The sequence below is a fragment of the Chrysochloris asiatica genome, unplaced genomic scaffold (genome assembly GCF_000296735.1).
Source record: "Chrysochloris asiatica unplaced genomic scaffold, ChrAsi1.0 scaffold00230, whole genome shotgun sequence".
In the NCBI taxonomy this organism is placed as follows: Eukaryota; Metazoa; Chordata; class Mammalia; order Afrosoricida; family Chrysochloridae; genus Chrysochloris; species Chrysochloris asiatica.
The window spans coordinates 4,238,922-4,265,587 of NW_006408748.1; the positions used below are offsets into that span (position 1 = coordinate 4,238,922).

General features: G+C 47.0%; 1 protein-coding gene across 1 annotated transcript in view; it reads right to left on the reverse strand.

Annotated features, from left to right (window-relative positions):
• The window catches only part of APBB2 (amyloid beta (A4) precursor protein-binding, family B, member 2), a 262,630-nt gene that overhangs the window by 4,143 nt on the left and 231,821 nt on the right, over window positions 1-26,666 (reverse strand). Inside the window, exons 8-12 of the mRNA XM_006873234.1 lie at window positions 8,538-8,652; window positions 5,506-5,593; window positions 4,810-4,893; window positions 3,493-3,608; window positions 1,702-1,881 (exon numbers count right to left, since the gene is read on the reverse strand). Coding sequence (XP_006873296.1) covers window positions 1,702-1,881; window positions 3,493-3,608; window positions 4,810-4,893; window positions 5,506-5,593; window positions 8,538-8,652 — 583 coding nt within the window. The remainder of the gene's footprint in view (window positions 1-1,701; window positions 1,882-3,492; window positions 3,609-4,809; window positions 4,894-5,505; window positions 5,594-8,537; window positions 8,653-26,666) is intronic.

The following is a 26,666-nucleotide window of genomic DNA, read 5'->3' on the forward strand; positions in this document are numbered from 1 at the left end:
CATGTAACATCACATGTTCCACTTCCCCTCTGTGGGTCTTGCTTCCATTCCCTCTTTGTTCCCAGTCCTTGTGAACTTTAACCTTGGTAAATGCTGCCCTTGTAATCCCGAATGGTTGACCATCTATGGTGCATATACAACCTCACTAATGTTGTTGTTTGTTTGCTTTTTTAATTGGAAACAATAAGAAATTAAACATTTAAACATTTTAATTTTACTCCTACTTAATTTTAATCTCCATACAATAAATCACAGGGTCTGTAATTCGAGCCCACCAGCTGCTCTGAGGGAGAAAAGTTGAGGCTTTCTAATCCTGTGAAGATTTAAAGCCTTAGAAACCCTATACAGGGTCGCTATGAGTCGGAATCACCTGAATGGCACATTAATAACAACAAATCCTCTCTGATAAATGTTTGCGCAGAACAGGAAAGCTGTGCTATATAACAGGATGCAAAGAATGAACCCAAAGGTACTGGCATGAAATCTGGGCTGTAAGTGTATTTCATGGACTCATTCTGTGGCTTTTGAAAAAGGCATATGAGCACACCATTTCATCTTTTCCCTGAATTATTCAATACATTGCTTTTTTATTTAAAGTACAACTCAGGCACGACCAACATTTTCCCGATTACAAATGAAAGGAATTAAGAGGTTAAAAATTGATAATTCTCAAATTTTTGGTATTGAAGCACATTGTAACACCACCCACCCCCAGCCCTACCCTGCAAATATGGGAGCCCTGGTGTGGCCTTGTAGAATAAACACTGGACCGCTAGGTTGGTTTGAGTTCGAACTCACCAACTCCTCTTCGGAAACCCTATACAGGGTGGCTATGAGTTGGCACCGACTTGATGGTACTTAACAACAGCCCCTAAATATGTATTTTAATCCTAAATCTGGACGCAGTTCTATTTGGAAATAGGGGTTTCTCTGTTCTATCAATGAGGTCATTTATCTGTGTAGGGTGTGACTTTCATCTCCTTACTTCTGGGTGACTATAAGAAGAGCACATTAGACACAGGCTGACCCACAAACTTGGGGACCGAGACCCACGTGAGATCTCCCAGGGCTACCGACAAGGAAGGAATCAACACAGCCAAACCCTGATTTGGATGTTTTAGCTTCAAGAATTGTTCTGGCTAACAGAGAAAGAAACCTGCTTGCTGTCTTGCTTTAGTTGAGTTGTTGTTGTGAAGTGCCGTCGAGTCAATTCCAACCCATAGCGACCCTGTATAGGGTTTCCGAGGAACAGCTGGTGAGCTTGAACCACTGACCTTACAGTTCAAATGGCTTTGCAGTCTGGCGCATTAATCCACACTTTAGTTGAGAGGGTACAGTAAAAGGGATTTTTCAAAATTCAAAAGATTAAAAAAAAAAAATTCTGTTCTTTAAAGTCCCTCACTTGTGGTATTTGTTACAGCAGTACTCGCTACCCAAGACCCTCCCCCCAATCCCTGCCAAGAAAATGATTCACCTGGGTACCCTCATCATCTAAGCAATGTGAGCACTTAGCAAATGTTTCTTTCAAGACATCTTTCCACGCTACTGGAGTCTACAGAACCTCGCTTCAGTCAGCCCAGGTAGCCTGGCCTTTAGAGAGGACGAATGAAGGGGTTAAAAAAAGTAAAGCCTGTCTTTAGAAATTTGATTCCCCCGCCACACAGGTCATCCTATGTGGCCTTGCTGTGCCCAATGACTCACCATGCAAGCAGCCTGCACCGCCTCGGACACGTTGGCCGCGTTCGGCTCACACCAGAACACGTGGCACTCGAAACGCTGGCTCCCAGTGTCCATGATGAAGGCAAATGTGTGGATGTCCTTCCCGACGCCCATGAAGGACAGGAATCGCACGCGACACTCCACTAGGACTTCCTCTTCATTCTGTAAGAGAGACGGTTCAGCATTGTGCCTGGCCGGTGGCCCCCACACCAGTCACAGACTTCGTCAGAGCTCAGCAGCTCCTGGAATCAAGTCCAGAATGGCATCACAGAGGAACTGCTGGTAGAATCATATAGCCAGACTGAGTTCAGAAAGGACTTGTGTTTCTAGAATCTCAAGTTGGCACTTCAACTTGCTCTGAACTCCACTGCTATCCCAGAGTGCAACGTGGACTGGGTTCTCTCTCCACTTGCGAGGTCTCTGAGGATAGGAAGGACGCCACCTGAACTTCCTACATACTGTCCTCTCAGGCGGACACCCATGGCTCACAACCCATGTGCCCCGATGAGCCCCCCAGAAAACCCAGATCAAAAGAAGAGGGCCCAGTGTCGTTTTCCATCCAGTTCTTAACCCAAAGCTAAACAGTACATGGAACCACCTTCCCATCACAGATTACATAAAACAAAAAGTTGCCAAATCACATTTTGTTTTCTTTTTCATCCGTCTCATATGAGGCAGTCTCAAGGAATGCCTGGGATCCAACCTCACAGTTATGAACATCACATCACATGCTACGTAAAGACGGAATGCAACCTCTGAATCAGTAAGCATACCCAGATTGTCGACTTCTGCATCGAAACATTAACATCTTAGCTCAGTCACTGTTCACTCAAATGTCTTTGAGCGCGTACTCTAAGCCAGGCTGTGTACCACCAGGAGCCTGCCCGGAGGGAGCTTAATGAAACTAGGAAGACCACTCCATGGTGGCTAATGCTATGGGAATGTGAGGCGTCAGGAAGGTTTCCAGGAGGAACTGATGCTCCAGTTGAGCTCTAGTGTGAGGGTGGTGTAGCCCAGGGGAGGGTTGTAGAAGGAAGAACAAGGGCCAAGACCCAGCTGAGGCAGGAAAGGGCAGGGCCTGTTGGAAGAACCGAAAATAATCCAGCCTGTCTGAGGGATAGGTAGAATCAGCGAGTATCCTCCTCCTCTTTAAAAGGTTACTTGGGCTTCAAGGTGAAGAGCACGTTAAGACCTTGCGTTGATGAGTTCAAGGGCGCAGAAGAGGTAAGTGCCACACTGCCTGCATTTGAATCCTGGCCCCACTACTTTCTAACTGTGTGATCTTGAACAACTTACTTAACCTCTCTGTGCCTCCGTTTCCTCCAGCACAAAACTGGGATAATTTGGGTTGAGCAGTGGCCTCTGTGACTACTGACAGGACCAACCACAGAACCTTCCGTAAAAGGAACCAAACCACAGGCAGCATCACGCCGTCAGCTTCAGCACTTTAAGACTTACTGGTCAGATAACCAAACCCCCTCAGTGAGCTTGTGGTTTATAGCCCCTCTAGCACATGATTTCAGTCTCAACAATCATTAGGAAGACTCAGGGGAATCCAAGCAGATGCCTCTGTGTCTACAGCAAAGCCAAGGAGTGCACACACCCAGACGTGTACGAAGGGTTCAACAATCTGTTTTTTTTTTTTTTTAAATGGAGTCCTTTTTATTCCCTAGAGGGTACGGCTTGGCTAGGTTTCTAAGTTCACGGAAGATGATGGTTATAAAACCTCACTGTGTCCCAGAGGGGCCAGTGGCATCAACAATGCCATCTTACTTTTTCACTGATGACAGTGACGGTAGCATCGGCTACATTCATGTTCACCGATGGCCAATCCTCCTTGTTGGATGAGGTTATAAGACTTTCTATGGCACTGTTCAGGGTATCCATTCCTGTGGAAGGAAAAGACAATTGAAGGACGTCCTAGAGTTACTTATCACCATCAAACGTGGGCCCAAATCACCAGGTTGCAGCCACGCCGAGACTTGCTTTCTAGACCCGGAAGACAAGCCCTTACTGTAGATAAAGCTGCCCCTTTCACAGGCTTTTCTGCTATGAACTGGGAGCTTCCACACCCATGTGTGTTCAAAAAGACAGACATGGCAAACAGAAGTGTCACAAATGCCTCCAGAGATGCACAGTGGGTGTGCTACCCCTCTAATCAGACCACCAGACCCACTTCTCTCCAAATTCCCACTGGCATATAAACATAGCCTGTCCCACCTCCAAGTGCTGGTACAAATACTGAAGCAAATGCTACCCTTTTCAGCACAGGGAGAACCCTGGAGCAGAAGACCCAACAGAAGCCAGCATCTGCCAGGAAACCCAGATCTTTTGTTTCTTACGGCAGTATTTAAATAAAACCAAATCTGGGTGACACTTTTACATGAATTCATGTGTTGTTCAGTGGGGCCTTTTGACTGGGCTGTCACAGGCTTCATTTCCCAGCTTCCCTTTCAGCTTGGGATGGCCAACCACCGGAGACCTGTCACTGGGATGTGAGCTGACATTGTGTGTTCCCTTCTGGGTTATATCCTTACAAGGAAAGCAGGAGAGCGCCTTCAGCCTTTCTCCTGGCCCACCAGCTAACCAGAACTGAAGTCAGTGGCCTGGTCCCAGAGATGAAGTCCCAAGTTGAGACTGGCAGAGCCCTTGTACAACTCAGATTACACATCTCTGCATGAGAGGCCCTAGTCTAGCTTGTTTACGTCCCCACATCCTTAGTGGTGCAAACAGCTCAGTGCTTGGCTACTGACCAGGCGATAGACTTCTGAAAAATCAGTCCCTGAAAGCTGTCTGGAGTGCACTTCTACTCTGACACACACGGGGTACCAAGAGTTGGAACCGACTTGGCAGCACATTTTGTGGTTGTTGTTGGTATTCTGGGATCACATGACAAGCAGCTTAGTGTGCCCTCTATTGTGCCTTTGAGCAGAATTGTTGATGTGTTCTTGCTACGACAGTTCAAGAACCCGATTTGAGATGAAGCACGGGAGTAAAATGGGAGACTCCACCCTCTTGGTGGGTAAACGCTTCCCATGACTCCCTCCCACAAACCTGCAAGGTTGGAAGAACAGTAAGTGCTGTACATACCGACTGGTTTATCTACAGGTAACATGCCCAAGTACTGCACGTGGAACTTCTGGACCAGCTCCGTCTTTGGTGTTGGAAAATCTACTACAGGGAACAAAAGCAACACATCATCTCACTGGCTCCCTGGCCATCACTCTGCCACCTGAGATGCCCAAGACACCACCTGGTCATAATGCCCCGTGGGTCTGGAGATCAACGTGGCAACTATTGTATAAGCATCTCTTATCTCAGGCACTGGGGTGGTCACCAGTCACATCCTCATATAACTTTTATTTCTAGGGAGGGAAGCCCTTGAAGGCAGACACCAGGTTCTAGGGGTGAAAGCTGGTTACTGTCTCTCTGAGGTGTGCTCAGTTAACAGCTTTGGATGTTCTGTTTGTTAGGTGTGGCTGATGCCGGGAGGAAATCTAATCACAGAGAGCACAATCAGAGAAATGGGGAAAAGAGCTAAAGCAAGCCCACGAAAGCATGCTGCACAGGAGGGCTAAGGCTTGCCGATAGTACTGTCATCCTCTCCAGCTACAGCAAGCATTTCGCGCCTCATCCAACTGATGCAAAGTCCTCTGCTGCTGCAGGCCCCAGAGTGGATGCCCAACAAACATAGTTGTGCCAAACACAACATGGTTATGGAGACCCTTCAGTTCTGGACCAGGACTAACAGTACCACAAGCAAGAGAGAAGCACCCGCCACCCTACCTTGCAAAGGAACGTCAAGATTCACATTGGTCCTTTCCTGTAAGGAACTGCAGGCCAAGGCTTTGGCATTCTTCCGTTCGGCCATAATCTAGAGGCAAGGAGAACACACAGCTTTGGTTCATGGTTTATAGGCTCCATGTCTTCAGCTATTCCAGTACCAGTGTCTGAGCTGATTTCACATCCAATTTAAATAGGCTTTAGTGTATTGCTTGTTTCAGTTTATTACTTATAATTTATTATTCAGTCTATTGTTTGTTAAAGTTCACAGAGAAATGGAATGAAAAGATAATGAACTTTTTTTCATGAGCTTTTTTGAAGCCTCTTCTGTCATCTGTCTCTCCTTTCTTCACCTGCACAGGAAGATGGTAACAGTATTATGTCACAGGGCTGCTCTGAGGATTACAGGAGTGAATACATTCCAAGGCCTGGGTGGAATCAGAAATACTAGCTGCCACTGTTACTGCTGTTACGGTGCTGCAAGTTATGAAATTGGTATTTCTAATACCCACAGGATCTCATGGAGCTTCTGGACTCAGACAGACCAGGAAGGAGGCCTGCTGGTCTGCTCCTGGGAAGTAGCTACGGAAAGCCTATTGAGGCCAGAATACAGTCCACAACTTCTAGTTGCTTACTTTGGCTGCACCCTCAAGAGTGACAGACTGCTGGACATGGGTCCTGAAGACGTCACACAGGTGGGCAAGGTTTGGTTCTGTCACACGTGAGGTGGTTATGAGTCAGAGCCAACCCAACGGCAACTATCGCTAATACCATCAGTGTTGTTGTTACTCTCAGAGGGTTTAAATCCAAATGGTCTCTCTTCCACTAGCGACTCTGACCTCCTTTACTTCAGGGTCATCACTTTCCACTCCTATTTCCTGAGCCGTTACACAACACAGTGGGCTTAGGGACCAAAGAAGCCCACCCATCAGTGACGGCCAAAGCTAACTCAGGTTTCCATCGCAGGCTAAGCTTTCCATTCCAGACGGACAAGTTATGTCCTCCCCTCCTCACAGGTCCACTCCGTCCACCTCCTGATCGGTACTTAGAACGGTGGGCAGAAGGGTTGCTGACAATAATGAAACCTAGTATGTACTCTGTGCCAAGGTCCCTGGGTGGCACTAATGATTGTGCTTGGCTGCTCACTGAGAAGGGCTGGAGGTTCAAACCCACCCAGTGGAGTCACAGAAGAAAAGCCTGGCGATGTGCTTCTGCAATCATTACAGCCAGGAGAACCCTATGGGGCATCCCCTAACACACGGGGTTCCTGTGAGTCGGAAGTCACTTCACGGCAACCGCTTTGGTTTTCTCAGGGGAGGACATCTTTTCTGTTGTATGTCCATTGTCTAGAACAGTGCCTGGCACATAAATGGCACTCGATTATGCTTGTCGTGTGAGGGAATAAAAAAATGAAACCTTGGGAACTCACTCCGTGCTGCAAACGGGAGCAAGAGGCGCAGCCACGACCAATCCTTTCAGCACAAGCACACAAACCCGGGCTGGAGGCCACCACCCACCCTGCACGCCCCTGGGATGCAGGTCACAGCAAAGGCTCAGTTTAGGGTCTGGGAACCGCTCTCTGCCCCTCCTGTGGGCTCGGTGGCTTCTACCTGCTGCTCAGATTTCAGGCTGGGCCATGGCCTGGGCCTCCTAGCTCACAAGGGTTTCTGGGAATGAGGCCGAGGCCATGATGTCAGCCTTAAACTAGAAAAGTGATGCTCAACAAGTAATGGATAGCCAAGTCCTGTGTTTGTATTTGGTAAATTAAACAAGTGTTAGAAGAGGAAAGGCCTGGCTAAAGGAAGTGGGTATGACAATGTCTTGGATGGTTGAACACACACCAGCAGGTAATAAGGTGCTGAAAACATCCCAAATCCCAACACTGTATTGTTGGAGGTCACAGCAGAGAGCAGCCACAGTCTACTTTTGGCCGGCTCACTTTCTGAATACTGTATCCTTCGGGGGAGCCTATCACGGCGTGTTCACAGAATGAATGAAAGACAGGAGGCTGAGAACCACGTGGAGTATAACACAACTGCAGAGACTGGAGATGGGTGGACATGGGCGCAGGAAGACTCAGTATCAGGTATTACCGCCGAGTGCCTCTAAGGCACCAGGTACAGCGAACGGTAGGGAGCTGCCTCTGCTGCTACAGCAGGTGGCAAGTCACAGAGAAATACCTGGAGATGCTGAGGAGGCAGCATTCGAACAGCCGGAGCTGCCTGATAACAGAACACAAACCCACTGTCCTCAGGTTGATCATCGCGACCCTAGAGAACAGAGCACAACTACTCCTGAGGGTCTCCCAAGGCTATAAACCTTTACAGCAGCACACAACCTCATCTTTCTCCTACAGAGTGGCTGGTGGGTTCGAACCACCAACCTCACAGTTGGCAGCCCAATGCTTAATCCATCGCATAACTAGGACTGACAGTAACAGAAGAGTGTCTGACAACAGAGCTGTCATCAGAGAATGGTGGTACCTGAATAGGGAATGTTGTGTTGGAGGGACAGAGGGCAGGTGGGCAGGTGACACCTGGCCATCTGCTCTCACTGAGGCTCTGTGAGTCGAGCCCCACATCACAGCTGGTCAGAGTGTCCCTAAGCTGATGTGAAGTGCAGCAGGTGTTCATGGGGACACACTGTCTTATTACCTGACCACCCTCCCTTTGTTTCTGTCTGAGCTGCTTTCACTCTCAGCTCAGGTGGCCAACCCTGGGGAAGCTGATCCTGATGTCCTTCCCCTGTTTTCTAGCTGGGCTCCGAGTACACATCTGGGCCCTTGTACCTGCCAATGTCTTATAGACACAGCGTGTGGCAGGGACATTCTGTAGACGGGCTGCCGCTTAGAGCAACGCCTGCCTGACACACAGCAGTAATGACACTTAGCTGAGCCAATGGCCTGTCTATCTCTCCCCGATCTTGTCAGCCAGGTGGGTGTACCCGTCCACCCTCCTGCTCCTTCACATCCCTTCACCTGCTCAAGCCGGGAGAGAAATGACAGAGGCGGGCCTCTGTCCTCTGACCCACCTCACCTTGGAACAGATTTCGTGGAGACTTGTGGCGATGGCTTTTGCTGGCGTGTCACATCGAAATACATGACATTTCAAAATTCTTGTATCTTTGTCTCGTGCTACGTAAGCAAAATCCCTGTACAAAGAAAACGCGTCAGTATATTAGAGAAGGTAACCTTTGCCGGTGGCACAGCCTAGCTGGGAAAGTGAAAGGAGCTGGCAGCCGGCATGTCAGTGGTGCACAGCGTACACATGGGTTAAAAACATCAAATCACATTTCAACGGTGACCTAACACAGGGGACTGGGGGTCTATGGCTCCTGTCAGGAATGAATTCCTGATAAAAAGGACTACAACGTTCTGTTAAATCTAAACTATTGGAACATCAAACAATTCTCCCTGAAAACAAAATTATGCAAAAACCTTCTATCTAGTGTAATCACAAGTATTATGTTATAAATATTGTGATTAGGAAACAGAAAGCAGGCTTTAGATGAACATGAATTTTCATGAGTGAAGGGAAGACAAACACACAAGGGAGCAGCAGCAGCAGCAGCAAAACAATGGGTCCTGATGGGTGAGCACGTGCACAGAGAATGGAACAGACCACAGCTGTGGAGATTTCCCGCCCCGCCTCAAGTACTATCACAGCCTTCAGATTCTGTCCAGCACCCTCCTACGCAGCCCTCAGAGAGAGTAGAGGGTGACGGCAGTGGCAGCCTCGCACCACACTGTTAACTCGGGCACCACAGTGAGTGCACGGATGGTGCAGGATCTCAGCACGCCTTTTACTGACAGAAAGGATCTTGATGGTGATGTTATTTTGCTTCAGAAAAGCCAGGCGATTCAACCACGCTTCTCACTGCTGTGACTGGAGTTGATACATTGCTGTTATGGGAAATAAATGCCCAGATACACAGAGATTTCTTTGCATACGCTAAGCAGGGAGACGCAAGGAGAACTGGAGATGAGGTTATCTTGACTTATTTCCATGAGCATAAGAACAGACAGCCCTTCCAAGGCAATGACAGATACTTTCTTCAAGATACCCCTGGTTTTCCTAGAGAGGGATGGGATCTGCCCACTGCAGACAGTTAGTCAGAAAGTGTGGGGCTCTGGAGAGGGAGACTCGGTGAGAGAGATAGGGTAGGCTTCCAGCAAAGCTTGTGCCCCATCACCTTGCCATGCCCCGGTCTCCAGGTTAGGTACCATCTTGACCTGCCCCAACTCCACCTGTCTAACTTCTACCCTAGCTGGAATGTTCCTTGTTAGCACAATCAGGCCTTCTGAACTCAACCTTCACCCCCTGTACCCAATCTCCATGTCTGACCTATTTCACTCGTCTCACCGCCGCTTGGGTGTTCTAGGCAGACTTTTACCTTTGCTCAGGCTATCTTCTCCCCATCGCCATTGTTTGGGACTCAGTTGTTGGCCAAGCTGTGTGGATGGGTTCTGTAATGATGGGCGGAGGGGTGTGAGGTTAAGAGTGGGCCCTTGAGATTTAAGTGCAGTAGAGTCTTGCTCCATGTTGTTTCCTCTGAGGAAATTTCAACCACGATCACGAGAAGAGATTACTTAGAAAAATAAATGAAGAGAAGGCTCACTTTTGTAGCCAATGCTCCCAGCAAGTCCTGGTTTCTGTCTCCTGGATGGATCATGAAATAATGCACACAATGCCTCACCATCTACAACTTTTTTCCTCCAAACTTCCATGTTGACCTGTGATTTGTCTGAGGCCGAATCTCTTCAGGGGGTCTCTGTGATTCACCCAAGTAAGGCCTACATAACCTTGCTGGACTTCCCCCATCATTTCCTCCTCTAATCCCTCCAGCATCGTCTCTCCTCCTGAGGAGCTAGTCCCTCTTCTTCAGAAAGCTGGGCTGGGAGGCCCATTCATTATAGTATCTTCCCTCACTTGGTGACTATCAAAGGCCCCCACTCCACTGCCCAGAGCACATCCGTTTACTCCATGTGGACTGCTGTCCAGGTCACTCTGCCCATAGGGTCTTGCCTGTGTCTAACTGCTATGGTATTTCAATTCTACACCAGAGTGACAAGAGCTCACTACACACTGTCTTTTTCTGTTCCTCTTTGGCAGTTCGAAACTACCAGCGGCTCCGCAGGAGAAAGATGAGGCGTTCTGATCTTGTAAAGATTTACAGCCTTGGAAACCCTGTGCAGGGTCACTATGAGTCGGAACTGACTCCACGGTACTTAACAACAACAACACATGTCTCAAAAAGAGCTCTGGTAGGGTAGTGGTTACCAGTCGGGTTGCTAACCTCAGGGTCAGAAGTTCGAAACTACTAGTTGTTCCGTAGGAGAAAGATGAGGCTTTCTGCTCCCGTAAAGATTTACAGGATTGGAAACCCTATGCAGGGTCACTATGAGTCGGAACCAACTCCACGGCACACCACCACCACCATCATGTGTCTCAAGGAGTCCTGGTGTGCTGCTGTAAGCACTGGACCTGGAGGCCAGCTGAACCACAGGTTGGTGGCCCAAATTTACCAGACGCTCCTCGGAAACCCTGTACAGGGTTGTTATGAGTCCAAACAGATTCAATGGCACTTAACAACACTAAAAGGTCTCATAGAGTCCTGGTGGCTTGGGGATTAAATAACTTGGCTGCAAACCAAAAGGTTGGTGGTTTGAACCCAGGAGCTGCTCCACGGGACAAAGATGTGGCAGTCTGCTTCTGTGAAACCGTCCAGCCTTGGAAACTCTATGGGGGCAGTTCTACTCTGTTCTCTAGGGTCCTATGAGTAGGAATCAACAGTAGTGGGTTCTGGTTTTGGGCCACAGGTCTCAGCATAGTCTGTCCTTGCTATGAGATGGCACCGGGCACTGAATCAAGATTCAAACAGCCCAAACTCTAGTTTCATCCCCGGCTTCAGTTAGCTGTCAACCTTGAGGGTAGAGTTGAAAAATATGATTTCCAAGGCCCCCTTTTGGCTGACATTCTGTGGTGTAAGCTTCCAAGATTCATCATCATCGCATGACTGTTGGCAAACCGACATGTGTAACAATTGCAAGGTTACCAACAAGGAGGATAAACCAAGTCCTGGTCAATAAGTAATGAATCGTTCCTATCCAATTTCAGCTCTGGGTCCTCTGTTCTTCATATGTAACCTCTTAGGAGCAATTTCTTAAAGAAATTATTATTATTAATCTTCATTTTCTTCTGGCTCAAGACAAGGTGATTAATGCCTCACAGGCAGCCATCTGGAACTCACATCTTCCCACAGGAGACACTCAGTAGCCTCGAGCTTTGTTTGGGGGATTCTGACCATTATTTTCACAGCCTTCCTGTCTCCTTTTCCTCCCAGGTAGCAGGCTCATTGATCAGGGAGGTGAGTCCATGTGACTAGTTGTCTGGGGGGACTCATTCATGGACTTCCCAGGTCTCCTGCTCACTGTGGAGGCCAAGGGATGTGCATGCCTTCAGCTGATCAACTATGCAGAGTCACCCTAAATAGCCGAGAGCCCCAAATGTGGGGACTAGTAAGAGGTAACGAGGCTGCTCTTTCCGACCAAGAGCAAGGACAAGCTGAACACCTCCCTCTGTGCTTAATGAAATCCATGGCTGATCTAATCTTGTTGTATCTCTTAACTTGTTCCTCCAAAAGCTTGACTTTTCAGCACGTGACCTTTGAAAACACCTTCTGTGGTAGACAGAACAATGCCCCCCCGCTCCCCCTCCCCCGAAAGATGTCCTGGTGTGGTGCTGTGGACTGCAAGGTTGATTTGAACCACAAGGTCGGCAGTTCAAGCTCACGAGCCACTCCTTGGAAACCCTATACAGGGTTGCTATGGGTCGGAACTGACTTGACAGCACTTAACAACAACAAAGATGTTCAGAGGACCCTGGTGTGGTGCTGTAGGATCAGCATTGAACTGTGAACCACAAGGTTGGCAGTTCAAACCCACCAGCTGCTCCTTGGAAACCACATACAGGATCGCTCACTATAAGTGGGCACTGACTCAACAGCACTTAACAACAATGATGACAAAGATGGCCATATTCGAATCCTCAATCTGTGAATCACGTGTGCCTTACATAACAAAGGGGACTTGGCAGAAGTAATTAGAGATTTTGAGAAGGGCAAGTGACCCAGGCTGTTGCCAGTTATCACATCAAGTCTACTGTGACCCAAGGTGACCCCATGTGTACTGAGGAGAACAGAATGGTGCTCCATAGGCTTTTCAAGGCTGTGACCTTTCAGAGGCAGCCTGTCAGGCCTGTCTTCTGAGGGTGGGTCTGAATTGCTATACATTCAGCTAGTAGTGCAGTGCTTAGCCATTTGCTCCACCCAGATACCCCTGATTATCTAGGCAGATCCAAGAACAGGCGCAGTACGAGAGCACAGATCAGAGAAGGAAGAGATTTGGAGACTAAATTGCTGGCTCTGAACATGGAGAAAGATGTCACAGGGTACTGTATGCAGACAGCTTCTACAAGAAACCAGCCCCGTCTACACCTTGATACTGGTCCATGAGACCCATTTTGACTCCTGATCTCCAGAACTATACGGTAAAGGACTTGTGCTGTTTTTAGCCAGTACGTCTCGGGGATTTGTTATAGCAGAAATAGGAAACTGATATAGCTGCCAATTTGGCTTTATATAAAACTAAATTATTAGTGTAGAACAAGCACTGGATTGCTAACTGCAAGGTCGGTGGTTCAAACCCACCAGCTGTTCATTGGAAACCCTATATAGATCTCTATGAGCCAAAACAGACTTGAAGGCACTTAGTAACAACTGAAGACTTATATTTACACACTATTCCATTCACTTCCTCAAATCTCTTCCAAGCCTCTATCATGGGCCAGGCACTAGGAACGCAAACACAGACAGGGCTCTGGCAGGGCCACATGGGCAGTATCATTTCTGCTGCATCTTTGAGGACAACTGGGACCAAGCCAGGCTAAGGAGGCCAGTGGCTGGCTTAGGAAATGAGCATGAGCAAAGGCAACACAGCCTCCAGTGTGCTTTAGAAGAACTAGTCGTCCTTCAGTGCAAAGGTTAAGTGCACAGCTGTTATCTGAAAGGTTGGTGGTTCAAACCCACCCAGAGGCTCTATGGGAGAAAGAACTGACAATCTGTTTCCATAGAGATGAGTCAGGATAACCCTGTGGGACAGTTCTACTCTGTAACTGGGGGCCTTGCTAACACAACAGCAGCTGTCATTACAGGCATGCACCTGTGACCTCAGCCCTCACTCCGAGCTTTCTGACTTGGTAGGAAATCCCTGTAGGCATGTGTTTTAGCAGGTTCCCTCTGGAGGGAAGGACACCCCTTGGGTGATTGCTACTCAGCTGCTAACCCAAAGTTGGAGATTTAAGTCTACCCAGAAACATCCTTGGAAGAAAATTCTGGCAATTAACTTCCATAAAATCAGCCACTGAAAACTCTATGTAACACAGTTCTACTGAGACACCTGCGGTCGCAGTGAGTCACAATCAACTGAAGGCTGCTGGAGAGTTTGAGAGAGGTGCTGGCTAAGCTGGCAGCATGCGCAGAGGGTAGAGGTGGAAGAGAGAGGTGCTGGCAGTGGGGCTGACAGGCTGAAAGGCCCAGCAGATGAGGGGAGAATGAAGAATAAACCTGGAGTCCCTGCTGGGACATCGAAGCACCTCGTTTAGGAGGGAAACAGCAGGTTTGTGAAGGAAGCTGACGGGCAGCAATGGAGTGTGAGGCGCTGTGTGGAACACTAGGTGGTAAGGCCCATCAAGCAGGTAGGCACTGAGAGTTCAAGCAGGTGAGCTGGGGCCTGTGGCCTGGGTTGGGAACACGGATCTGGGAGCCAGCTGGAGCCGGCAGCAGGTGTGCGGAGGGTAAGAAAGCCGAGGGCACTGAGGAACATTGAAAAGCCAAGCTGAGGCTGAGGGAGCAGGAAAGAGGGCTGTGGGTGAGGGGTGGGGAGGAAGCTCAGGAGAGACTGGCTGTCCAAACATCAAAGACAAGAAGTTCCCAGTGCTGCAGAGAGGCTGAGGGTGAGAGACAGAACACCCAGAAGCTTTCCTAGGGAAGGGGGTAGATGGAGTTGCAGGTGACTGAGGAGTACAGAGTTCAAAGGACAGAGTTTATCTGTTCCCACCTACACGCCTAAAGTTGTCATTCTGGAACTTTTCAAACATACGCAAATGTACAGAGATTAGTCAGTGAACTCCTATGTCCTATCACTTAAACCATGATCAAAGTGTCACCAAACTTTCTCATTCTTTTTAAATAGACTTTTTTTTTCTTTAGTGGAGCTCTGGTAGCATAATGGTTACAAATCAGGCTGCGAACTGCAAGGTCAGCAGTTCAAAACTACCAGCCACTCCGCGGGAGAAAGACGAGGCTTTCTGCTCCCGTAAAGATTTACAGTCTCAGAATCCCTGTACAGGGTCGCTATGAGTTGGAACCGACTCTATGGCACATAACAACAACAACATGATGCTAAAAGATGTCACGTTCACATATAAGAGCAATTTGACGTTTCCTAAAGAGGTTCCTGAATTCTGAGGGTGATGAGAGATTGCTTTACGGTGGACAAACCTCCACAGCAGACCGTGCAAGGCCAGAATGCAAGCCCAGCCTAGATGCACACATGCAAAGCATGTTGACTCGGTTCTGACTCATAGCAACCCTGAATAGGGTTTCTGAGGAGCGGCTGGTGAATTCAGAACACCAACCTTGTTGGTCCAGTGTATTTATCCCACAGCACCACACAGGAGCTGTCAAATCAAGGGCCCTCCATAGCACTGTCCTGCCCCCCCCCCTCCCCCCCCCCGCCCCCCCACTTCTCTGATCAAAGCTGCCAGCAGCACTTGGGCAGCCACCTGGTTTCCCAGAAGCACCCATCTTGAGTATCACATGCCTCCAGCTGACTGGACACCTTAGTAGTCACCCACCGTTCAGGGCCTCAGTGCCATCGTCTATAAAAAACTCAGCTGCTATCGAGTCCACTCTGACTCATGGTGACCCCACGTGTGTGTGCCACAGAAGGCCTGTGCTCCACAGGGTTTTTAGGGGCTTTTTTTTTTTTCCCAGAAATAGATCGCCAGGTCTTTCTTCTGAGGTGCTTCCGGGTAAACTTGAATCTCCAACCTTTCAGTTAGCAGCTGCATGTGTTCATCACTTGTACCACGCAGGTACTCATAAAACCAGAGACATGGCCCAAATGATCGCCAAGACCCAGTCAGAGAATGCTTCTCATTTTTCTAACAAGTGCTTATAAACATCTCTATATCTGTCTGAGATTTTCTAACCCCCTCAGCAGCAAGAGGCATTTTTCCTCTGCTCCGGCTCACTTCGTTTATCAAGCTGGACTAGAAGCCATTTGCTGAATGCTGTTCCAAGCAGTTGCCCTGCCCTGCCCTGCCCTGCCCTGCATGCAAGGGGTTCCTTGCAGTCCATGGAATCACTGGATTTTCTTTAATAAACCTTTACAGTTGTGGTTTCTTGTATTTCTATCTTGAACTGTACCTGCAGCAAATACCAGACAGAAAGCAGCTACTTTTCACCATTTGTCTACTGAGCACTTGTGTTCCTGTTCAGTTGCTTTCCTCTGGCTCTTTTCCAACTGTTTCCTCAACAGTAATTATTCTCCCATAGGACCAGTCTCCAGTTCTGCCCAAGAAAATGTCACTCTTCAGACATCTCACCTGACAGCCTCAAATTTCTTAATGGAAAAGAAACAAAGGCAAAGGATGGCTCTTACTGCTCTCGTTTGCACAGCCTTTTATTTACCCTTTCTTGATGCAGTGAATGAATCAAGTATTCTTTACTCAAATAGTTCCTATTTTTAGAAAATAATCAAGATGGAGCTACCTACCCTTCTCTTCAATTCCCCCAACCCTTCCTTCCACTGAGGGTGAGTGGAGTCTGCAGATGTGTTTAGCCCTCCTGTCATGGATGCATTGTGTCCACTTGACTGGGCCATGATTCTCAGTGGGCTGGCAGGTATGCAGTCATCCCCCCATCTAAGGGACCTAAGGGGATCTAAGGGGATTCAGGTGGGATGTCATACCCTTACTCAGATCATAGTCCTGACCCCTATCAGAGAAGTTCCCCTGGGGTGTGGCCTGCATTACCATTTATCTGACAAAAGAGGAAAAGAGAGAAGCAAGCAGAGAAACAGGGAGCTAACTTAGTGTCACCAAGAAAGAAAAGCTGGAGAGGAGCTCATTCTTTGGACCTGGGGTCCCCGTGCCGAAAGCCTCCCAGACTCAGCAGAAGATAGGTGGTATACCAGCATGTTTCCAGTGATATGGAGTCTCATTTCCTTAGCGAATCGCAGCCTGTTCCATTGCTTAAAAATCTTGGGGAGCCAGAATATTATTGTTCGATGAGACAGACGGACGTCTGTCTGTGCAGCTCTTGCTTGTTGGGTCTTGCTTTCTAGAGCAGCACATACCTTGCAAGCTACATGACCACCCATGCATGTCTGGCAGTAACTCTGTGCTTACTGCCCTTCCCTAGTAGATTGCCTTTCCATTCACCTTGTCACCACATCCTTCTGCTAGCACTTCTTCCTTACCAAGCCTCCCTTATTCCAGAGAATCTTTTCCATGATACCTACTGGTTTGGGCCAAGTACATGTAATGTGGTGTGGAGGGAAATGTCTAGCACATGATATGTATTTGGTAAATAGTTTGTTGTTGTTGTGATGTGCCTTCAAGTTGGTTCCGACTCACAGAGACCCTGTATAGAGTTTCTGAGGCTGTGCATCTTTTTGGGAGCAGAAAGCCTCATCTTTCTCATGTGGAACAGTTGGTGGGCTCAAACCGCTGTTGTGGTTTATAGTCCAATGCTTACTGTATAAAGTCAATGTGCTCCCCCTGGTAGAGGATGGTGGTTATTATTACAAATGAGCAAGAACAGTCAAAAAAGAATAGCTACCTAGCTAGCTACCAATTGCTGTTCCGTCAGCTCTGACTCAGTGACCCCATGTGTGTCAGAGGATACAGAACTGTGCTCTGTAGGGTATTCAATGACTGAGTTATGGGGACCTAGACCACCAGGCCTGTCTTTCAAAGCGCCTCTGGGTATACTTGAACCTCCAATCAACTGCATTAACCATTAACCATCCAGGGACGACTGCCCACTTAGAAAATACTGTATCCTTTCCCATGAGGGATGTTTTAGTATGGCACCTGACAACAACAACAACATAATGCAATTCACTAAAATGTACCTAATGATTCTCTTCTGTTGCAGCTACAAGCCACCGGAGTTATTACTGCAAAGTTAGGTCCCATTTGCAAATGAGGATAAAATAACGGCAAAGGAGTGTGGTCCAAGCATGCCATTCCTAGCCCATGATGACAAAGAACTTGAACTTTCTCTTTGTTTCACATGCAAGGGTCCAGCACAGGACCACAGTGCAAACTGGAAGGTGGGCCACCTGAGAATGTGGTATCACTAGGGGGTTCCTGGTATGCACTAGACATGAAGGGAGGGGAGTCCCGTGTTCAATAAGGACTCTGAGCTTGTGTGTCTGTGGGTTCGCATTTTCTGGCCTTGTTTGGGGGGGAATGAAGCAGGGGAGAGAAGGAAGGGATGAGAAATTGCATCTTCCTACATGGGGGACTCAGAATTTTACACACACAAACACACACAGCACATGACCTTGTTTTTATATTTTACCCAGCAGCACACGCACCATATGCGGCATTGCTAATTTCATAGTTTGATAAACTCAACTCCTTCCTTTCTCATTCTTTGAAAGCTTAAGAAGATGGGTGAGTGGCACCCCAGCAACTCATCCCCTGGGTAAATACACTCTCCACAGGGAGCTTTCATGAGACACACAGCTTGTGAAAGCAGCAGACTGAAATCCTTCCCCTGAGAAAGAGAGAGAGTGAAGGTGGCTTGGGGGAGGGCAGATGGGAATTTGCAGGGCTCGCCAAAGTACAAGATTGCTGCTTATATTCAGGGCAGTTGCTCAGAATAAATAAAGGGGGTGGGAACTAGCCAACGGAGTTCAAGCGGGACTTATTTCAGCTGCTTGGGGCCTCATTACCTAGAGCCCTTTGCCTCCTATCCAGGCCAGGACCTCTTCAAAAGTGCTTAAAAACTCAGACAAGCTCACGAATTTTCCTGCTCAAACCCTCTGGGGACACTGACTGGATGTGCGACCCCAACCTATGCTGTCTCTCTTCCCCTCCTAGCTCTGGAGCAACGGCAGCAGGTCACTCTAAGGAAGCAGCCAGAGACAGCTGACCATCAGGCCACTGGTGCCTAACCCCGAGGGGAGGTCACCTGATACCACTCCAGAGCAGAGGATACGGATTCTTTGTCCAGTAGAAACCACCAGCATTCTTTCAAGGAAGACCACTTCAAAGTTCCCTTCTCCCACCCACAAGGGAGTTTTTATTGTTACAATTATGGAATAGCGGAGCCTCAAACTCCAAATCAGCAAAATGGGCAGGCTGACACTGACAGTACTGGACACACCCACACATCTGAGGTATAAGTACCGTTCATTTCAGAGTTGTAGCCTTCATAAACCACCTTGTTTTCCTCAAGGGTAAGGGGGAGGAGAGGAAGAATTCCAGATGTTTTGGAAAATGATCACTATGAAGTTAAATCAGTCCTTCTGGCTATTAGCCCAGTACCAAACTTTGGCAACAAAATTCTACGGAATATATGAAGGGGTTTCAAAAAGTTTGTGGAAAATTCCCATTGTCTTTTAATTCCATTTCCACACGACCCTCTTGAAGCCCCCTTGTATAATATAAACAAGTACTAATATTAATTTCTCAAGAAGTAAAACACCTGTAAACAATGGCACATGAGCTAAATAGTTCTATCACATTTATTCCCTTCCCATGCTCATTTGATTTTTCAGCTACTCCTAAGTGTGACCGGCTTCTTCTTAGACCCAATCTCCCTGCCCGCCACTTCCCCAAGCAGACTCAGACCCAGGAGAGAATCTGGAGCCCACGTGCTGTTCCATACCCTGTTTAAAAACACAGGACGCAAACACGATGGCGATGAGTGGTTAAGCAAAACCAAGTTCTGCTTTCCAAACACAACGAAGGCTGTGACGATGGCATTACAGCATGAAGAAAGCGAGTGAGTTTTGCCAGACACATAAGACACGGGAAGGGGGAGAGCGAAAACTGGTTGGTTACCTCTCTCTGAATCCGGGAAGGCATGAAGGAACAGAGCAGAAACAACACGTTAGCATTCACACGGCATCCAGGAAATAAAACAGCGCCATTAGCAGCAGCTCTGAGTACAAACATCCCGGCTTAGTTCCCAACTTTGCTGCACTTAATAGCCCATCCATGCTTATTTTAGCTGAACTTGAGCACACAGAAGTGTGTATTTTGAGCCACGTTATGATGAAGCCAAGAGATACCAGCTGAATTTACAGAGGCAACATATCTTTGGGAGGAGGTAATCGAGCTCAGAATATCACAGTCAAATACAGGAGCTGTTTGCAGTAAACCCTGGCTGAGCATATCTTCATTTCCAACTCCACCTGCTCCCAATAACAATATCACAAAAACAATAACATGGCAACACAGTCTTACCTGTCCCACTAACAATCCTGACAGTCTATTCATGGAGACATAGCACTGAAATATGTGTCAATTGGACCCTTCATGTTTTTAATGCAGAGGATACAGAGGGAAGGCAATGAGCAGAGGCTGAGGGTGGGGGACAGCAAGAGATGTGGGATGTGAAAGCTGGAAGGTGAGGAAACAAAGCTGGGTCAGGGATGAGAAGAGACAGAGACTCTGTGTGTGTGTGCGTGTGTGCGGTTGGGGTGCCACGCTGTGAGTTCCATCTCAGAGCTGTCGGGGTGACCCCAAAAGAAGTCACTTAACCACCTGACCAAAAATGCTCCTCATTTTCTTCAGGGTGGGCCCTGTAGGATAAGCACTGGACTGCTAACCGCAAGGTCAGCAGTTCAAACATGCTTTCACTAAGTCATCTGAAGGGTTAACAGTTCAGCTGGGTCGTGCATTTGTGATAAACCATCTCTCCTGTGAAGGAAAGTCACCTGGGAGAGATTTATGCCTGAGGTGGCATAGTGGGTGGGTTATGTGTTGGGCTGTAACAGTGTGATTGGTGGTTCAAATCCACCAGCTGATTCACAGGAGAAAGTTGAGGCTTTCTGCTCCAGTAGAGATTTGCAGTCTCAGAAATCCTATATAGGATGGTTAGCAATTGGAGACAACTCGAGAGCACACAAGAGCAAGCACTACCACCTCAGATTTACTGGACATCGTTTACCACAGGAGGAAGGACAGCCACCTTTGAAGGGCTCGTGGGATCTCCACATGATTGAGCCCACCTATGAAAGAAAGTCTGTCTCTGGAAGAAATTCAGGTGATCAGCAGAGGCTCCAGAAACCTGGACTCGAATTCCAGTTTGAGTAAACAGTAGTGCCCCATCAGGAAAATCACTTCACCTCTCTGAGTCTTAGGGTTCTCTTCTCACCTCGGATGCTCTCTGGGGACCTTTCAGGACTCTGATTTTTATAAAAAAACATCTGCTAAGTGTTTTGACTCTTAATACAGAGAAAAATGCATGGGCAATCTTGGACCAGCTTTGGATTTCTGTCAAAAGCTTTTACTTTTCATTCTGAATAAAACACACATACTTAGTATATGGCAAAAACTTTCCCCAGTAAGCTCAAATCTAGAGACCTGAGAAGACTATCTGTTTCTTTTCTGTGGAATAATTATCATAGACTGGGAGAGTCCACTTAGTTTCATCATTAGTGGTTCACTTAGGAAGGTAGCATCAATGTGTAGACACTGTGTTTTTCCCTAAAGGTTGTTGTGCCGTGGAGTCGGTTCTGACTCATAGCAACCCTACACAGGGTTTCCGAGGCTATAAATCTTTACAGGAGCAGAAAGTCTCATCTTTCTCCCATGGAACAGCTGGTAGTTTCGAACTGCTGACCTTGCAGTTCGCAGACTGATCCATAACCACTACGCTACCAGAGCTCTTTTCCCTAGAGGTGGAACACAGAGAAATTATACAGGCAAACTTTTAACAAGGTTAATTCTTTTTCCATGAATAGCCACTGTGAGATTTGAGTGTTCAGAGTGAAAATCAGCCATAAATAGGGACTCCTGAGTGATCTTTGAAATGTCATTCAGAAATCCAGAAGAGTAGCCAACAGTGGAAGCGGCTTCACCCATTTGACACCTTGCAAATTTGCTGGGAAAAGAAGAAAAACAAAACCATCAGCCCAAAGCTGGGTTCCTGCTCAAGAATTGTTGTTGTTAGGTGCCATCGAGACGGTGCCAACTCATAGAGACCTTATGCACAGAAGAACGAAACACTGCCCGGTCCTGGGCCAACCTCACTATTGTTGTTAGGTGCCATTGAGACGGTGCCGACCCACAGCGACCTTATACACAGAAGAACGAAACACTGCCTGATCCTGGGCCAACCTCACTATTGTTGCCACGCTTGAGCCCACTGACGCTGCCACCTGGCCAACCCATCTCGCTGGGGGTCTTCCTCTTTTTCTCTGCCCCTCCACCTTACCAAACATGATATCCTTTTCCCGTGACTGGTCCCTCCTGACAATATGTCCAAAGTATGAAGAGTCTGAGAATGGAGGAGGCTAAATTTAGAGCCAGGCGTAAGCTTACTCCCTTCTCGCCATACAAGATGCCAATGGGAAGAATGAAGCACCAAGATGAATTCTACGCGAGCTGCGCACCCCAAGGCTGCCTGATCAGTATGCTTTCGGCAGCTGTTTCTTGGGAGAGTGAATGTGGGAGTAATTGGCAATGTTTTCATTAAAGTAAGCCTGAAATAACAGAACTACTTGGCATGTGTAACTGGGCATCTAAATGAATAGGAAATTCCTCCAAAATGTAATAACACAGAAGAAGAAGAAGGAAAGCAGTACAGTAGAATGACATTGTCTATTCCAGCTTTCTGGAAAACAAGATGCCACCTCCTGTGCCCTCAGCCCTGTCACCTACTTCGGATGCAAGTCCCCACCATCAGCTTGTCACAAAGTGAGGCTGCCAATGAAAGACGTCCGGTGTTCTTCTCTCAACAGTGAAGTCTTCTGAGCGTATTAACATCGGTCCAGATCAGAATCGTTCGCATTGCAATGAAGTAAAAACTGTAAAATCTCACAGGCCATAAAACTTCTCACACCATTTTTCAAGTTTTATATTTATCGGTTTTGAACTGCCTCTTTTTGGGGGGGTGGGGTTGGGACTCTGATATGCACAAGCCGAGTTGTTTGCCCATGGGTAATGCCCATGGCCAGACTTCGTCTCTCATACATCTCCAGGAGAGACTAGTTCCTGGAGAAGGACATCATGCTTGGCATAGTGGAGGGTCAGTAAGAAAGAGGAGGACCCCCAAGGAGATGGACTCTCCTAGTGGCAGCAGCCACAGGCTCAAACATAGCAATGACTGTGAGGTTGGCACAGGACCAGGTGCTGTTTCATACTGTTGTGCATCAGGTTGTTACGAGTCAATACCGACTAGATGACAACTAACAATGACAACCACCACGATGCCCCCAGCCTCTTTGCTCTTCAGTCTCCTCACCTATGTTGTGGTTGTGGTCACCTATTGTCATGGTGACTTATTTAACAATGGAGCAAGGTACTGCCTGGTCCTGTACCATCCCCATAATCCACTGCAGATGGAACTGTTGGGATGCAGAGGGTTTTTATGGGCTGGTTTTCCCAAGTCAATCTCCAAGTCTTTCTTCCTAGTCTCCAAGCCTGTCATAATCTGAGAACTCTGTTAAACCTGGTGAACATCATAGCAACATGAAAGTCTCTGGGAATGAAGTACATTCCTGGGATTCGAGCCTGGGTTTCCCCCGGGAAGGGGCAATTGGTACCACTGAACCACTACTGTGCCCCTCTGCATCTGTAAAATGGCATAGCAGTGGTACTTACCTCCTAAGAGCGCTGTGAAGATGTAATTCATGTAAAACTCTTAGAACAGTGTGGATCGGGCACACAAACTGTTGTAGTTAGGTGCTGTCAAGTCAGTCCCGACTCATAGTGATCCTGTATAGGGTTTCTGAGGCTATAAATCTTTATGGAAGCAGAAAGCCTTATCTTCTCCATGGGTCAGCTAGTGAGTTTGAACTACTGACCTTGTTGTTAGCAGTCCAGTGCTTAGCCTACAGCACTACACCAGGACTCCTGAGATATATATATATTATATATATATTGTTGTTGTTAAATGCCATCGAGTCAGTTCTGACTCATATTGACCATGTATAGGGTTTCCAAGGGCCACCTGTGGTTTTGAATTGCCAGCCTTGGGGTTAGCAGCCCAGTGATTATCCTACAACGCCACCCCAATAACTAAGGATCCTGGTGTGATGCTGTAGGATCAGCACTGGACCACAAGGTCGGTTTGAATTATAAGGTCGGTGGTTCAAACTCACCAACTGCTCCTCGGAAACCCTACACAGGGCCGCAATGAGTAGGACCTGACTCGATAGCACTTAACAATGACGACACTATAGGGTAGCAAGGGAGAGGTCTACCAAGAGGAAGGTTCCTTGCCAGTTTTGATTATGGAATCTTTTGAAATCTGAAAAATACTTAAAAAAAAAATGTACACAGACCCACAATTTGAAGAGGGTGAGGAAGGGGTTTGGACATCTCCAAATTTGATTTGCAAAACCCCTTTAGGGTCTATGCCTTGCAGTTGAGGCCTTCTAATCTGAAAGAATACTGAATCTGAAGTGTTACCATCTGGATTTCTGGTGAGTTTTGGAGAAATGAACTCAAGGAAAAGCTCAGCTGTTCCCAGACCAAGTTTGCTGTACTTGCCAGAGCAAATTCCCTTTATACTGTACCTCACGGTTCCGCTCACATCACCCAGAGGGGTAGAGGCCCAGGCTAAGTGTGACTTGAGGACTGAAAGCAGTTTAAGGTTATTGAAATTCAAGGCACAATCTTCTAAACAAAGAACTTTCTCATGCTGCTGGAGAAGACGACAACAGTTACCGGCCAGCTTACGGAATGAGGGCAAAAGGATATTTAAAAGCAACCTGGAAATGAATATATTTTTTTTAATGTCCATCCATGAAGAGAGTAAGAATTAACAAGCTTCAGCTTTCATTGGGCCTGTATTACAGTTAATAAACCAACAGACAGAAAACCCTTTACTTTCTGGATATCTGAGAGAAAGGAGAACACATCTATATACCTTGTATTTCTTTTTAAGTAAGAGGTAACTCACCCATTCTGTGGTTTCAGGGTATAAAGGAAGGATATAATCAAATGCAAAAGAATGAAATTACATAAGTTATAGTACATTTGTGAAACTATGTGTTGGTTTGTTTCCTGAAAGATGATGATAAAACAAAAGGAAAAAACAAAACACTTGACACCCAGGGAGGCTCCTATTTGACAAAGAACAGGAATGTGTGAACTTGAATGTCAAGGCTTCAATAGAGTAAGGAAGAGAAGTCTTCATTCGGTGAAGATGGCTTCCTCACAGGAAGTGCCAGAAGGGCACAAAGTTGTGGTTACAACCTCTGGTCTTGTGGCTAAGGCACAATTTCCAAATTTTCAAAGCTATTTGGGTTCACAGCCTGATTTGTAACCACTACACTATCAGAGCTCCTCAATGTAGTAGGTGATTAGTAAGTATTTCTGAATGAATGGATAAATGACTAAAGTAAACAGAGGACATGATCTGTTATTTCTGAATTTCATGAATTGTTGTGGATAACAAGGAGGCAGATGGATTTTTCCCTGTAGGATAAACATTGGATTGCTAACCACAAGGTCAGCCGTTCAAACCCAACCGTCACTCCTGGAAACCCTATTCAGGATTCCCATGGTTCCGACTCGATGGCAAGACAAGACAAGACGACAACAACACTGTTTATCACAGAGCACACTTATAAAAGGACTTTAGTTCATATTCTGTTTTCATGTCATCTGAAACCACGTTAATAAAGCATATATTTCATCTGAGTGGGCAGGGGTGAGAATTCTGAGATTATTAATCTCCTGTGACTCTGTGAAAGCAAAGCAAATCCATATTCTGATCATCTCCAGCAGAAGCAACTATAATACTTTCAGAAGCCCTAACTAAATTCTTTCCCTGGAACGTTTGTCTAAATGAAAAACCACTCCTCTGTGCCTACAGAAATCAATATATGAATTCCCCTTTTATATGGATTCCTATTTAAGATTTACAGACTCCTCAGGTCATTTTCTTAATATTTGTACCCTATGAGAAATAAACATTGGCTTATTATTCAAAGAAAAGACCAAAGAGCACACATCCCCACACACATTGAGCAGAGGATACCCACTGAGCGGGTCGCCCTGCGAAGGTCACTCTGCCCACTACCGAGGAGTGGGATTTGACTCAGTGGCCCTGTAGGATGGAGTAGAAACTGCTCCATAGAGTTGCCAAGACTGTCAATCTTTCTGGAAGCAGACTGCCTCATGTTTCTCCCATGGAGCGAATGGTGAGTTTGAACCACTGGCATTTTGGTTAGTCCAATGCTTAACTCACGACACAACCAGGATTCTTACAGAAAGGTCACTGTTGTTGTTAAGTGCCATTGAGTCAAACCTGACACTCAGGGACACTGTATAGGGTTTTCAAGGCTGTAAATTGTTACAGGAGGCAGAAAGCCTCATCTTTTCCCCATGGAGCAGCTGGAGGGCTTGAACTGCTGCTCTCATGTGCTTCAAGTGCTTACCCTACAGAGATAACAACCTGCTTTTCACTGTTTGAGTTTGCCTTCCTTTGTTATGTACATTGGATTATATTTCACAAACAGAATAAACATAACTTCTTTAAAAGCAGCTCAATGTGGGATGGGGGCATGCGCAAATGTTCGCTGCAATACCTTCAACAGTTGGGTCCTCTCCAGGAATTCTCTTTGGGAACTATTGTTCCCACACCAAAGGTGGCTGAGGTTTCTTTCTTGAAAAACACAAGGTGGTCCTTATTTCAATGATCACTGTGGGTTTGCTCAGGTCTTTGACTGTGGGCCAAATCCGCCCCTTGGCCTGTTTTATATACCTAGTCACACTCATTCACTCTTGTATTGTTTACATCCGCTTCTGTGCAACAACTAGAGAGTTGAGCAGCTGCGGTGACAGAGACCACACCCATAAAGCCGAGAGTGTTTATTCACTGGCTTTATAGAATGTTTACTGACCCCT